General features: G+C 43.7%; 1 protein-coding gene across 1 annotated transcript in view; it reads right to left on the bottom strand.

The window, feature by feature from the left end:
- Positions 1 to 14,808, bottom strand: part of LOC137375821 (AT-rich interactive domain-containing protein 5B-like) — a 128,160-nt gene that overhangs the window by 90,009 nt on the left and 23,343 nt on the right. Inside the window, 2 exon segments of the mRNA XM_068043322.1 lie at positions 289 to 519; positions 14,483 to 14,708. Of these exon segments, the coding sequence (XP_067899423.1) occupies positions 289 to 519; positions 14,483 to 14,708 (457 nt within the window).

Here is a 14,808-nt window from a genome sequence, read left to right as displayed (position 1 = left end):
AGCAGGGTGATTGATTATACAGGCTAGAACAGTCTTGGTCAACTGTTTCTTTTTTCTCGAATACTCCTCCTTTTGATCTGTACTTGCTTAGAAACTTGGTTGAGACTGGAGGTGTGGGCTCATGTCCTCCCATTCCAAGACATAAGGATCTATTTTAACATGGACAGTTCCACACAAGTGAGTGAGGTTGCAATTCACATAATAGAATAAAAGTGTTGAACTGTCAATTAAATAGACCCAGGAAACAAGCTCATACAGGCAGCAAGATGACAAACTTTCAGAACTCACCAAACTCATCACATATGGATTTGTTGTCCCCCAGTGTTGGGTGTTCAAATGTTTCACGACAGTAAAGAATCTTGGTGTTCTTGTGAACCAAAAGGATCCCTCCAAGAGCCAGCAGCTGTGCTTCACTAACACATTCAGCAGATGCTTTCTGGATTCTTTTCCGGATAGCCCGATAACGACAGTACTGGGGGTAGCTTAATATTTTCACTCGTGGTCGATCATCTTTAAATCCTAAAACACAAAGGAGTTACTTCAGTAAAAAGTGGCCTGCTCCAGTTCATCACACATAAATAGTCTCAACTTCAGCCAGACTAGACATAGACAGTGGACGGTTACCTCATTCAGCAATAGCGATACTAGAAGGAAAGTGCATGATGTCACTATAGCAGATGTGGAAAATGACCTAATTTACAAGACATAAAGTTCCATGAAGATCCCTACCACAGAAGTGATAATTCAGCAGTTAATTCTGTGAAGCACAAAGAGTGTGAACACCAAGACTTTGTTATCTGTATCGATTCATTTCAAGAAACCACAGAACTACAATTTCCCTGCCTATCCCTGTTTGAGCACACATGAGAAGTAACTTTCAGCTTCATCAAGTGCAAAGTAATCTGGTAGAGTGGATTGTCAGCCCATAGTAGAACCTGTCCGATTTCCGTCTCTGAATCCAATGGGATGAAAATTGGGTGGGTTCTGCAACAGGCAGGCGATCCACTCCAGCAGATAAATGCCCAGGTAGTGAACAATGAAAATTGCCCCCATGGCCTTTTGTTCCTCCCACATATACCTTCTGCAAGCATATAGCTCCACTGTCCCTGCACAGCCCCAACTCAGACTGGGCACACTCAGGTCCCACACACCTGATGTGCATAGCTCTATTCCAAACCTGCCCCACTGAACAACACTGAGCCCTACTTCCCACCTCCAACACCCACACATCTATCTATTATTATGGAGTTCTACTATTGGCAAGTACTCCACTAAGTCCAGTAATGTTGCTATTCAGTCTCAACGGAAGATCCAGATTTCACCATAAACGCCAATCCAGATAACCAGCACATATTTGTAAATGGCAGATCATGCTTGCGTAATCTAATTTAGTTTTTGATGAAGTAACAGAGAAGGGAAAGCTGTGAATGTTGTCTACATGGATTTTAAGGAAGTGTTCAATAAAATACCACATAAAAGGCTGGTTAACAAAACTGAGGCTCAAGGAATAGGGGTGTCAGTGTCCAACTGCATAAAAAAATTGGCTTAAGGACAGAAAACAGAGAGGCATGGTAAATGTTGTTTTCAGACTGGAGGATGGTAGACGGTGGTGTTCCCAAGGGTCAGTACTCGGACCACTGCTTTTTTTATATACATAAATGACTTGGATTTTGGAATACAGAGCAGAATTTCAAAATTGGTCAATAATACCAAACTTGGAGGTGTGACAAACAAACAGTGAGTATGATACGAACTGCCTGCAACAGAACATAGATAGGGTAGCAGAATGGGAAGACAAGTGGTAGATGGAATTTCATACAGACAAGTGTGAGGTGAAGAATTTTGGCAGAAGGAAGGGATAGGGTGAGGCACAGTTCTAAAGAGTGTGCAGGAACAGTGGGACCTGGGGGGGCATGTGCATCTATCTTTGAAGGTGGCAGGACATATTGAGAAAGTGGTTAGCAAAGCATATGGGATCTCGGTCGTCATATACAGAAGCACAGTACAAAAGCAGGGAAGTTATGCTGAACAGTTACAAAGCACAGGTTAGGCCCCAACTGAGGGTACTGCATCCATTTCTAGAAGGATGTGAGGGTCCCTGAGATGGTGCAGAGGAGATTTACCAGAATGGTTCCAGGGATGGAGGATTTTAGTTACAAGGTTATGTCGGAAAAGCTGGGTTGTTCTCCCTGGAGCAAAAGGAGATTGAGGGGAGATTTGATAGTGGTATACAAGATTATGACAAGCTTACATAAGTTAGATAAAACTGTTCCCATTAACTGATGGTACAAGGACTAGGGGGACACAGATTGAAGGTTTTGGGCAAGAGATGCTGGGGGGGGACATGAGGAAGAATTTATTTTTTTTTTTAAACGCAGAGTGTTGTAATGACCTGGAACTCTCTGCCCATGAGGGTGGTGGAAGCGGAGATAATCCATGATTTCAAAATGAAATTGGATGGGCACTTGAAGGAAATAAACTTGCAGGGCTACGGGCATCGAGCAGGGGAGTGCGACTGTCTGGATTGCTCCACCGAGAGCCAGCATGGACTCGATGAGCCAAATGGCTTCCTTCTATGCCATAAATGACTCTATGTAACTAGTAGGGTTAACAAATGGGAACCAGTAAATGTAGTATACTTGGATTTCCAAAAGGTAATCAAAAATGTGCCACACAAAATGTTTACAGGCAAGATAAGGGCTCATGGAGTTGGGGATAATATGTTAGCATGGATATAGGATTGGTTAGAATTAGAATTAGAATTAGAATTAGAATATTACAGCGCAGTACAGGCCCTTCGGCCCTCGATGTTGCGCCGATCATCTGACCTACACTATTCCATTTTCATCCATATGTCTATCCAATGACCACTTAAATGCCCTTAAAGTTGGCGAGTCTACTACTGTTGCAGGCAGGGCGTTCCACGCCCCTACTACTCTCTGCGTAAAGAAACTACCTCTGACATCTGTCCTATATCTTTCACCCCTCAACTTAAAGCTATGTCCCCTCGTGTTTGCCATCCTCATCCGAGGAAAAAGACTCTCACTATCCATCCTATCTAACCCTCTGATTATCTTGTATGTCTCTATTAAGTCACCTCTCCTCCTCCTTCTCTCTAACGAAAACAACCCCAAGTCTCTCAGCCTTTCCTCGTAAGACCTTCCTTCCATACCAGGCAACATCCTAGTAAATCTCCTCTGCACCCTTTCCAAAGCTTCCACATCCTTCCTATAATGCGGTGACCAGAACTGCACGCAATACTCCAGGTGCGGCCTCACCAGAGTTTTGTACAGCTGCATCATGACCCCGTGGCTCTGAAACTCGATCCCCCTACTAATAAAGGCTAACACACCATATGCCTTCTTAACAGCCCTATTAACCTGGGTAGCAACTTTCAGGGATTTATGGACCTGGATACCAAGATCTCTCTGCTCATCTACACTACCAAGAATCTTCCCATTAGCCCAGTACTCTGCATTGCTGTTACTCCTTCCAAAGTGAATCACCTCACACTTCTCCGCATTAAACTCCATTTGCCATCTCTCAGCCCAGCTCTGCAGCCTATCTATGTCCCTCTGTACCCTACAACACCCTTCGACACTATCCACAACTCCACCGACCTTCGTGTCATCCGCAAATTTACTAACCCACCCTTCTACACCCTCATCCAGGTCGTTTATAAAAATGACAAACAGCAGTGGCCCCAAAACAGAACCTTGCGGTACACCACTAGTAACTAAACTCCAGGATGAACATTTGCCATCAACCACCACCCTCTGTCTTCTTTCAGCTAGCCAATTTCTGATCCAAAGCTCTAAATCACCTTCAACCCCATACTTCCGTATTTTCTGCAATAGCCTACCGTGGGGAACCTTATCAAACGCCTTACTGAAATCCATATACACCACATCCACGGCTTTACCCTCATCCACCTGTTTGGTCACCTTCTCGAAAAACTCAATAAGGTTTGTGAGGCACGACCTACCTTTCACAAAACCGTGCTGACTATCGCAAATGAACTTATTCTTTTCAAGATGATTATAAATCATGTCTCTTATAACCTTTTCCAACATTTTACCCACAACCGAAGTAAGGCTCACAGGTCTATAATTACCAGGGCTGTCTCTTCTCCCCTTCTTGAACAAGGGGACAACATTTGCTATCCTCCAGTCCTCCGGCACTACTCCTGTCGACAATGACGACTTAAAGATCAACAACAACGGCTCTGCAATCTCCTCCCTGGCTTCCCAGAGAATCCTAGGATAAATCCCATCTGGCCCAGGGGACTTATCTATTTTCACTCTTTCCAAAATTGCTAACACCTCCTCCTTGTGAACCTCAATCCCATCTAGCCTAGTAGTCTGTATCTCAGTATTCTCCTCGACAACATTTTCTTTCTCTACTGTAAATACTGACGAAAAATATTCATTTAACGCTTCCCCTATCTCCTCTGATTCCGCACACAACTTTCCACTACTATCCTTGATTGGCCCTGTTCTAACTCTTATCATTCGTTTATTCCTGATATACCTATAGAAAGCCTTAGGGTTTTCTTTGATCCTATCCGCCAATGACTTCTCGTGTCCTCTCCTTGCTCTTCTTAGCCCTCCCTTTAGATCCTTCCTGGCTAGCTTGTAACTCTCAAGCGCCCTAACTGAGCCTTCACGTCTCATCCTAACATAAGCCGCCCTCTTCCTCTTGACAAGCGCTTCAACTTCTTGAGTAAACCACGGCTCCCTCGCTCGACAACTTCCTCCCTGCCTGACAGGTACATACTTATCAAGGACACGCATTAGCTGCTCCTTGAATAAGCTCCACATTTCGTTTGTGCCCATCCCCTGCAGTTTCCTTCCCCATCCTACACATCCTAAATCTTGCCTAATCGCGTCATAATTTCCTTTCCCCCAGCTATAATTCTTGCCCTGCGGTATATACCTGTCCCTGCCCATCGCTAAGGTAAACCTAACCGAATTGTGATCACTATCGCCAAAGTGCTCACCTACATCTAAATCGAACACCTGGCCGGGTTCATTACCCAGTACCAAATCCAATGTGGCATCGCCCCTGGTTGGCCTGTCCACATACTGTGTCAGAAAACCCTCCTGCACACACTGGACAAAAACAGACCCATCTAAAGTACTCGAACTATAGTATTTCCAGTCAATATTTGGAAAGTTAAAGTCCCCCATAACCACTACCCTGTTACTCTCGCTCCTGTCGAGAATCATCTTCGCTATCCTTTCCTCGACATCTCTGGAACTATTTGGAGGTCTATAGAAAACTCCCAACAGGGTGACCTCTCCTCTCCTGTTTCTAACCTCGGCCCATACTACCTCAGTAGATGAGTCCTCAAACGTCCTTTCTGCCGCTGTAATACTTTCCTTGATTAACAATGCCACACCCCCCCCTCTTTTACCCTCTTCTCTGTTCTTTCTGAAACATCTATATCCCGGAACCTGCAACATCCATTCCTGCCCCTGCTCTACCCATGTCTCTGAAATGGCCACAACATCAGGATCCCAGGTACCAACCCATGCTGCAAGCTCACCCACCTTATTCCGGATGCTCCTGGCGTTGAAGTAGACACACTTTAAACCAAGTTCTTGCTTGCCAGTGCCCTCTTGCGTCCCTGTAACCTTATCCCCTACCTCACTACTCTCAACAGCCTGTACACTGGAACTACAATTTAGGTTCCCATTCCCCTGCTGATTTAGTTTAAACCCCCCCGAAGAGCACTAACAAATCTCCCCCCCAGGATATTGGTACCCCTCTGGTTCAGGTGAAGACCATCCTGTTTGTAGAGGTCCCACCTACCCCAGAAAGAGCCCCAATTATCCAGGAAACCAAAACCCTCCCTCCTACACCATCCCTGCAGCCACGTGTTCAACTCCTCTCTCTCCCTATTCCTCTCTTCGCTAGCACGTGGCACAGGCAACAACCCAGAGATAACAACTCTGGTTGTTCTCGCTCTAAGCTTCCACCCTAGCTCCCTGAATTTCTGCCTTAAATCCCCATCTCTCTTCCTACCTATGTCGTTGGTGCCTATGTGGACCACGACTTGGGGGTGCTCCCCCTCCCCCTTAAGGATCCCAAAAACACGATCGGAGACATCACGTACCCTGGCACCTGGGAGGCAACACACCAACCGTGAGTCTCTCTCGTTCCCACAGAACCTCCTATCTGTTCCCCTAACTATGGAGTCCCCAATGACTAATGCTCTGCTCCTCTTCCCCCTTCCCTTCTGAGCAACAGGGACAGACTCTGTGCCAGAGACCTGTACCCCATTGCTTACCCCTGGTAAGTCGTCTCCCCCAACAGTATCCAAAACGGTATACCTGTTGTTGAGGGAAACGGCCACAGGGGATCCCTGCTCTGCCTGCTGGTTCCCTCTCCTTCCCCTGACGGTAACCCATCTACCTACTTCTTTTACCTGAGGTGTGACTGCCTCCCTATAACTCCTGCCAATAATCCCCTCCGCCTCCCGAATGATCCGAAGTTCATCCAGCTCCAGCTCCAGTTCCCTAACGCGGTCTGCGAGGAGCTGGAGTTGGGTGCACTTCCCGCAGATGCAGTCAGCAGGGACACTCTTGGCGACCCCTACCTCCCACATTCTGCAGGAGGAACATACAACTGCCTTTACCTCCATTCCCACTATTCTAGATTCCCAATAAATCTACTGAAAAACCAAACGAAAAAAAAAGTCAAAACTTGTTATCTTAGCAATCCGACGGACTGAACTTTTTAAATAATTGGCAGGAAGCAGAGAGTAAGGATAAACAGGACATTTTCAAGTTGGCAGGCTGTAATTAGCAGAGTGCTGCAAGGATCGGTGCTGGGGCTCAGCTATTCACAGTCTATATTATGGACTTATATAGATACATTTACTTTATCTCTTCATCTAAGTTTGCTGACAATGCAACACTAGGTGCAAATGCAAGCTGTAAGATGGACACAAAGAGACTGCAAAGAGATATAAACAGGTTATGTGCGTGGGCAACAAGGTGGCAGATGCAGTATAATGGGAAGTGTGAAGGTATTCACTTTGGTAGTTAGAATAGAAAAGCAGAATATTTTTTAAAAGGCGTGAAACATAAATAACGATGCTCAGAGGGCCTTGGGTATACTTGTACAAGGAACACAAAATTAGCATGCAGGTACAGCAAGCAATGAGGAAGGCGAATGGCATGTTGGCGTTTATTGCAAGAGGATTGGAATACAAGAATAAAGAGGTCTTGCTACAATTGTACAAGGCTTTGGTGAGACCACACCTAGAGTACTGTGAATAGTTTTGGCCTCCATATTTAAGGAAGGATATGCCTGCATTGGAGGCAGTACAGCAAAGGTTCACTAGATTACTTCCTGGAATGAGAGGGGTGTCCTATGGCGAGAGGCTGTGTAAATTGGGATTTATATACTCTAGAATTTAGAAGAACGAGAAGTGATCTCATTGAAACATGCAAGATTCTGAGGGGGCTTGACAGGGTAGACACTGAGAGGTTGTTTCCCCTGGCTGGAGGATCTAGAATGCAGGGGCAACTCAGGATAAGGGGTCGATCATTTAGGACTGAGACGAGGAGAAATTTCTTCACTCAAAGGGTTATGAATCTTTGGAATTCTCTACCCCAGAGGGTTGTGGATGCTCCATCGTTGAATATATTTAAAGCTGAGATAGACAGCTGTTTGGTCTCAGGGAATCAAGAGATATGGCGAGCAGGCAGGAAGGTAGAATTGAAGCTGAAGATCCACGCTGATCGTATTGAATGGCACAGCAGACTCAATGGGTCATATAGTCTATTCCTGCTCCTATTTCTAATGTTATGCAGCTTGCTTTTCTTGGACAATGAAAACAAAAGCAACACAGAGATTCACTGGGCCACATGACACAGCCATTTTCTGCAGCTCATATTCCACCATTTTTCAATTTTACTAACACTGCAAAAAAGACAGGAGGACCCAGGAAGCAGAGAAGAATTGGCAAGCAAAATATTTAGTTTAAGAAAAGGCAATGGTTAGAGAATAGACAGAACAGGTTATATAAATAAATTATCTGATCATTATCTGAATGCTGTTGTGGAACCTAGCTGTGCGCAAACTGGCTGCCATGCTTCCTACATTATAACAGTAACTGCACATCAAAATAAAAAGGACTTCATTGGCTTTAACATGCTTTGGGACATCCTGAGGTTATGAATGCAACAAATAGAAACAAAAAGAAATTGGGTATGAAAAATGAAAATAACTTCCTGATTAGTCAGCAGGTTAAAGCAGTGAGTAGCTGTGCCGTACATACCAAAAAGGTGCCACATTCCATCCCTGGTTTCTGCTAAGTTAGTTGTTCTCAGGCAGGGCTGACGATATTGATGTAACAGTTAGCTTTAGTGTCCCAACAGTAGGGAGTGGAAAATGCCAGGTTGTGTATCCCTGACTGCTATCCAGCATCCTCTGCTGGAAGTATGTGCATGAACCTCCGGTAAGGGGAAACACTGGATTCTATCTCAAGCCTCCCTTGATCAAAATATCTGGCTGGCTAAAGTCACACAAGAATGACCAGCTGAAAAAAAAAGCAGAGGAGAAATATCCCAGGTACATTCTCAAGAAGGAGGTGAGAAAATGGACAGAAAAGGGAGGATGAAAAATTTAAAGAGCAGGCAGCAATGGAAGAATTAAATTGGTAACAACACAAGGAATGATAGGAACAAACCATTGAGATTACAAGTACAGAAAAAATACTGAAGACAGCTGCAATCTGAAAATGGACAAGAGATGGTGCTGACAAGGATGGAGTGTTTCACTAGTAGACTTATTAAGCTAGGCACAGATGTGGCATTGTTATTAATGCACTTGATTACACAAAAAGAGGGGAGCAGGGGGAAGCTGAAACAATAAGGATAAGTATTTATAGCAAGGCCCTTACGGAACATCTGTCAGCGTTATTTGACTGACTGTTCAAGATGCACTGGTAACAAGTTGTTTGGGCAAGTAAGAGACTGCAGGAATTATGATGTGATAATCACAGGAATTTCACAGTCCTAGATTTGAAGTTCAGAGATCACAAAGATAATGAGTCACTGCTTAACATGGTACAAGGGCTGCTGCATTAGATTTAGCATTCAACAGTGCAGCAAAACTGCATGGGTAAATATTGGGTTGAAGTGATTATTGTGCAACTTTATTCAATTCTTTATTAAAAGGTGAAGCTCACGCAGGCACAGATAGGCAGGAATTTGGAACTGCATGGAAACACACCACTAAGCCTATCAAATTTGTGCTGGTGCCTTCCCTAAATAAGCCATCTAGTCTAATCCTGCTCACATGCTCACTTCCCCTTTCATAGAATCATACAAGTTTAAAATCACAGAAGGAGGCCATGCAGCCCCTCATTCTCCTGCTAGCCATTTAGTCTCAATCCCCTGCCCTTTTTAAATATTTCTTTTTCAAATATTTATCTACTTTTCCTTTAAAGCTATTATGAATTCTATTTCCACCACTGCATCAGGTAGGGGACTGCTAGTCCTAACAACTCTCCTTAATGTCCCCTTTATTCAAGCAACTATTTAAAACCCGATTGAAAGAAGCTACAAGACAGTTGTGCCAGAGAATTTATCATTCTAACCACCCTCTGCGTAAATAATTTATTTCTAAACCCCCAATTCCTTTATTTCTTTGTGATTATCTTAGGGAACTGAAACTGGAAAATAAGACGTACTCTCAGAATGCAATTTTGACCACCACTTACAAATGATTATATACGGCTGAGCAAGAGTATTATTTTGGAGAAACAACACTTTACTTCAGTGAAACAAATTATGGCCTCATCAAATCATTTTTGCTTGATTCGTCAAGAGTATGGCAGTCCACACACGCTTGCTCACCCAAGGAAAGCATTTAAAAAAAAAAAGATATTGATTCAGATCTCGGGGTCAGCAGCGAAGCAACAGCACTTGCCGCTCACCTCAAAAGAAAGCTACCCACAAAGATCTAGCAAACTCTGTGCCATGAATATCCCCTCTCTCACATCAGTTTAAATCTAGTACCAAGTCAAGGCAATCTCCATCTGTTCAGCAACTGTGATGTCATCAAATAGGGTAATCAGCCAATTACATTGAAGTATTCTCACAAACAGCAAATAAAATGCAGTGATTACCATTCACTTTTGGTTACAGAGAGTGAAATAAATGATTGGGCATACACATGGGATTAAGTTAGAAGCTACAATATCATAAACAAACTTTTTTTAAAAATTGACAATGTAATATTTTATCATCTGGAGAAATTCCAATTTCCACAAATATAAATTTAGTTTTTCAGGGCCATTGAGGCTGTTCAGCAGTAATCATGAATTTAGTATGACATGATAAACCAGTTATACTTCATTCAACAAGGTGTAACTTTTCCAAGAATTTTTACAGTGAGACTAACAGTGTAAAAGGGCAAGTTCTCATCAGTTCAGTGATTTCAACTTGATAGCAGTCATGGGTCGGGGGAGGGGTGGGAAGAGAGGGGTGGGTGGTGCAACAACAGCACACCCTATGAGGAAGCGCAGAATCAGACAGCAAATTTGGAATTTCCACATTTATCCCTGCATATCAGATGCCAGTAATTGCTGTCAGTTTCATCATTATTACCTGAATATTCACCAAATAGACCTGATCCGGAACAGTGACCCTAGCATACAAAAGCATCTGGAATTATATCGGTTTGGTGGCCAGCTCTATATAAGTTAAGCCTTTGTCATGCAGACCCCATCTGCCAAGAATGAGGCATATTAATTTTGTCATATGAACATTCATTTTAAACTGTTGCTGGAGTGAAGAGATGACCTGTTTGAAGATCACCAGCCACTTGGCTGGAAGGATATTTGCTAACTAAGAGACAGTGCTTGGAGAGACAAAGGAATTGCTCACTAATTCAATTAACAAAGATTGAGCTGGGCAATGGTGATCCACATCTTGTCGGGGTAAGAGACAGCCCTACAACACCCCACCACCAACCTCCACCCCCACCGAGAGCTTTGAAATCCATAAAGGCAGACTGGTTAAACCAGCTGGCCACATGACTGACCGGCTGATCCAGGCTTTTAAGTGAGACACAGGACAGATGAATTGAGACTAGAGGTTTGCAGCTGAAGCTGGAACAAAGAGGTCTCTCTCCTGGTTGTCTCTTCCTCGCTTTCTCCCAAGCCACCAGACCCACGGAAGACACATAAACCTCAAGAGAGGAAAGACTCCAACATCGAAACAAGTTGAAGCATGAACTGGGCCCCAACGAACAGGACTTACTGGCAACCAAAGACTCCACATTAAACTCAAAAGGACTGTAATTACAATCCCGATATTGCCTCAAACTTTTCCCCTTTATTCTTACCTACTTTTTCTGTCTCTATCTGCGTGTGTGTTTATTGCGTATGCATGCGAGCGTAGACGCGTCGCACATTCATAGTCGTTAACCAGATTAGAGTTTAAGATTAATAAATGTCCACCTTTCTTGTTCAAATCTAAGGAAACATGTCTGATTTCCTTGCCTTACAATTGGAACAGTGTACAAGGATTCACTGAGGGGGAAGCTAAAAACAGTGTTTCTAAAATTTAACCGTCACAGTTAAACCAGGCAAAGGCTGAGGGGGAACCCCTATACCCCTTCTCACCTAGTCGTAACACCTTATAGTGAACAATGCCTTGCTTTTATTCTTTGGGGCCAGCCAAGTGTCCTACACACAAGGAATACCATCACCATATTTAAAAGACTCCATGACAAGCTCCCGAGAAATCTACACAGTTGGATTTGCTGATATTAATCACACACTCATTGAGTCCTATGGGGATTTACATCTTTACCCGAGTCTAAAGAGCTCAGGCACAGGCTGGTAACAGACAAATCTCAGAAGCCAACTATTTCACACAGGGATAAGGTGATGTCTAGGCAGCTAGAGCTACACAGCTTATCAGCACAGCTGACTGGTGAATCATCAATGCACCAGAATTTGCCATGAGGAATTTCACTTGGGGTTCTAATCTCCTGTAAGGCATGCCACCTAGCAGCCACCTTGACTTCAACAATATTCTGCTTACCTCTCTCTTCCTCCAGGGTATGGTCACTAGTTGACTAAACAACTGATGAGCACTAGGGAGACATCAGATAACAGGAACTCATGAGTGGCCTGATGGCAATGTAACTCTGTGCATGCGCATGCACACATCAGTGAAGGAGCTTTGGCCTAGTGAGATTAAAGTACAGGCCACACTGAAGGTCAGTAATCTAACATTCTTAATCATCTATCTGACTTCTGTACGCAAATAAAATGCACTAAAATAGCACAGAAAGCCAAAGAAAAATTTATCTCAGAGAATGATGGGAAGGATTCATAAGTGAGCTACAACCTCAAAACTAGACACTTGTAAAAGTCATTATAAACTGATGTTTATGTTCCTGATCAGCTGACAAACTACTTCCATTTAATATTATAGATGTTTAATTGGAGATACTTTCATAAAACCAAAGTATGCACCATTGATGGAAGAAGTTCACCTTCTACACTCTGATCCCATGGGATGTCAGCATTAGTTACACCTTAGAGTATCTATCAACTGCTGCTCTAGGAGTTGTGACATTTTACAGTCCCACAAGGTGCCGAGCACCGAGGTTTCAAAAAAATCAGTTCTATGACTACATGGAATCAATGTCCAGGTCAAGACCAAGTCCATCTCTCTTGGTTTATAGACATTCCATGCCCAGACTCACCAACGTGATGCAGACTTATTCCATAAACATCAGTAAGAGTACGGAGACTGCTCAACATTTGAGTCCCTCTATGTACCAGTGTGTGTGGGATTGGCATACACCTTTGGTCTATGCTGTTTGGAGAGGGGTGCTCCACCCTGGAAGGGAGTCACAACCACCAAGGTAATTATAGGACACAACTTACAGGTACAGCGCATTCTGTCTATTTCTCTTAAGACCACTATCTGAAGAAGGCAATCCATTTATTAGATTAGATTAGATTAGATTAGAGATACAGCACTGAAACAGGCCCTTCGGCCCACCGAGTCTGTGCCGAACATCAACCACCCATTTATACTAATCCTACACTAATCCCATATTCCTACCAAACATCCCCACCAGTCCCTATATTTCCCTACCACCTACCTATACTAGTGACAATTTATAATGGCCAATTTACCTATCAACCTGCAAGTCTTTTGGCTTGTGGGAGGAAACCGGAGCACCCGGAGAAAACCCACGCAGACACAGGGAGAACTTGCAAACTCCACACAGGCAGTACCCGGAATCGAACCCGGGTCCCTGGAGCTGTGAGGCTGCGGTGCTAACCACTGCGCCACTGGGAAGGTGCAGTGGTTCTTAGAGAGAAAACGGAATTGCAACAGTGTTCAGAAAAGTCTTGCACTCATGGGATATGCATAGCTTGGAACGAAGTCCACATTCCTAATAAAAAGGAACCACACTTGTACAGTATACAGGTCAGAGAATCAGGACTTCAATATGCCTGGCCTGTGCTCCCTTCAAGCTCCTGCTAAATATGCAGAATCAGCTTTGTAGCGTTGAACTCACATAAAATCTACCTACTCGCTGAAGCAACATTTCAGTTGCAAGGCTCTGAAGCACAGCAATGCAAGGCCAGGGTTATTTGAAACCAGGTCCTATAAAAGATTTATACTAGCATTCACCATTATTAGAGGTTTCTTCGTTTCATGGCAAGGCTGAGCTCCATTTTAAAACTTAGCACTTGCTGGATTGGTATCCAGGCAGTGTACTGACTAGGCAATTATATATGCAAGGCTGCAACTAATGAATAAGCATTTTAGTAACCCTGGGTGCGGTCACAGGCCAAATGAGAACACTCTGTTGAGGTAGTGGATCCTCACTACATCAAACCCAAGTACTTTCTGTGGGATTTAACAATCCCATATGGAAATAAATGTCCATAATGGCCAAAGTTACGAGCCAGATCCCTGGACAGATGTTTGAGTCCCTTAATGTACCACCCTGTGCATGGGATTGGGCAAAATGCTTCATTTCTTATTGACTTTTATTTTTGTGAAATGTATGCTAAGCCAAGATGAGGGAGGCCATTATCTGATACACTACAACATACGAACTCTCAGTTTCTTAGAGCTTATCAGGTTTTATTAGGCTGGCTGGGCCAGAAGCAGCTTCAGTGAAGGCAACAATTTAGAGAATAAACATCACTGGTGTCCAAAATGGGTAATTTTGAACAACAGTATGACCAGGAAGAGAGTAAGCATGCTCAGCCTCCCCCTCCCCACCCCCTTTCTACTGCTATAGAAACCAGATTCTGGTTCCTGAAAGTGGATGAGAGTTGGCTCGCACCTGGAGAAAATCAGCATCAGATGATTCACAGGGTCAGGAGAGGGAAGGGGAAGAGACAAGCCCCAGGTGACTACTTTAGCCCTTCATTCAGTTCTTTTACAAATTCAGCTCATGCACCGACTAGAAGAATCCTCACCTGAAATTTCAAATTCATTTCCCACATTATCTGAGGTGAGGCAGCAGTTTGAAGTTGGCCTGCAGTTCAGCTTGGGATCCTCCTTGTGGCCTTTGCTGTCCAAATTGATAGTGCTGGATTTTGCTTCCTGTGTGTTTGTGGGCCATTGAGAACTTTCAGTGCACACCCATTTCGCCAAATCTTGTAGCCGGATAATTATCCTTTTGGAGACTGCAATGACCTCATCCTATCACAAGAAAAAGTAAAACACACTCAACCTTTAGCTTCAACCGGATAATTATTAAAAAGAAAAATGACTTGCAGAGTTTCTCATCACGTCTGCCTGA

Source organism: Heterodontus francisci, chromosome 12 (genome assembly GCF_036365525.1).
Source record: "Heterodontus francisci isolate sHetFra1 chromosome 12, sHetFra1.hap1, whole genome shotgun sequence".
Lineage (NCBI taxonomy): Eukaryota > Metazoa > Chordata > Chondrichthyes > Heterodontiformes > Heterodontidae > Heterodontus > Heterodontus francisci.
Note: the sequence above shows the minus strand (reverse complement) of the source record. Positions and strands in the feature narration are given on the sequence as shown.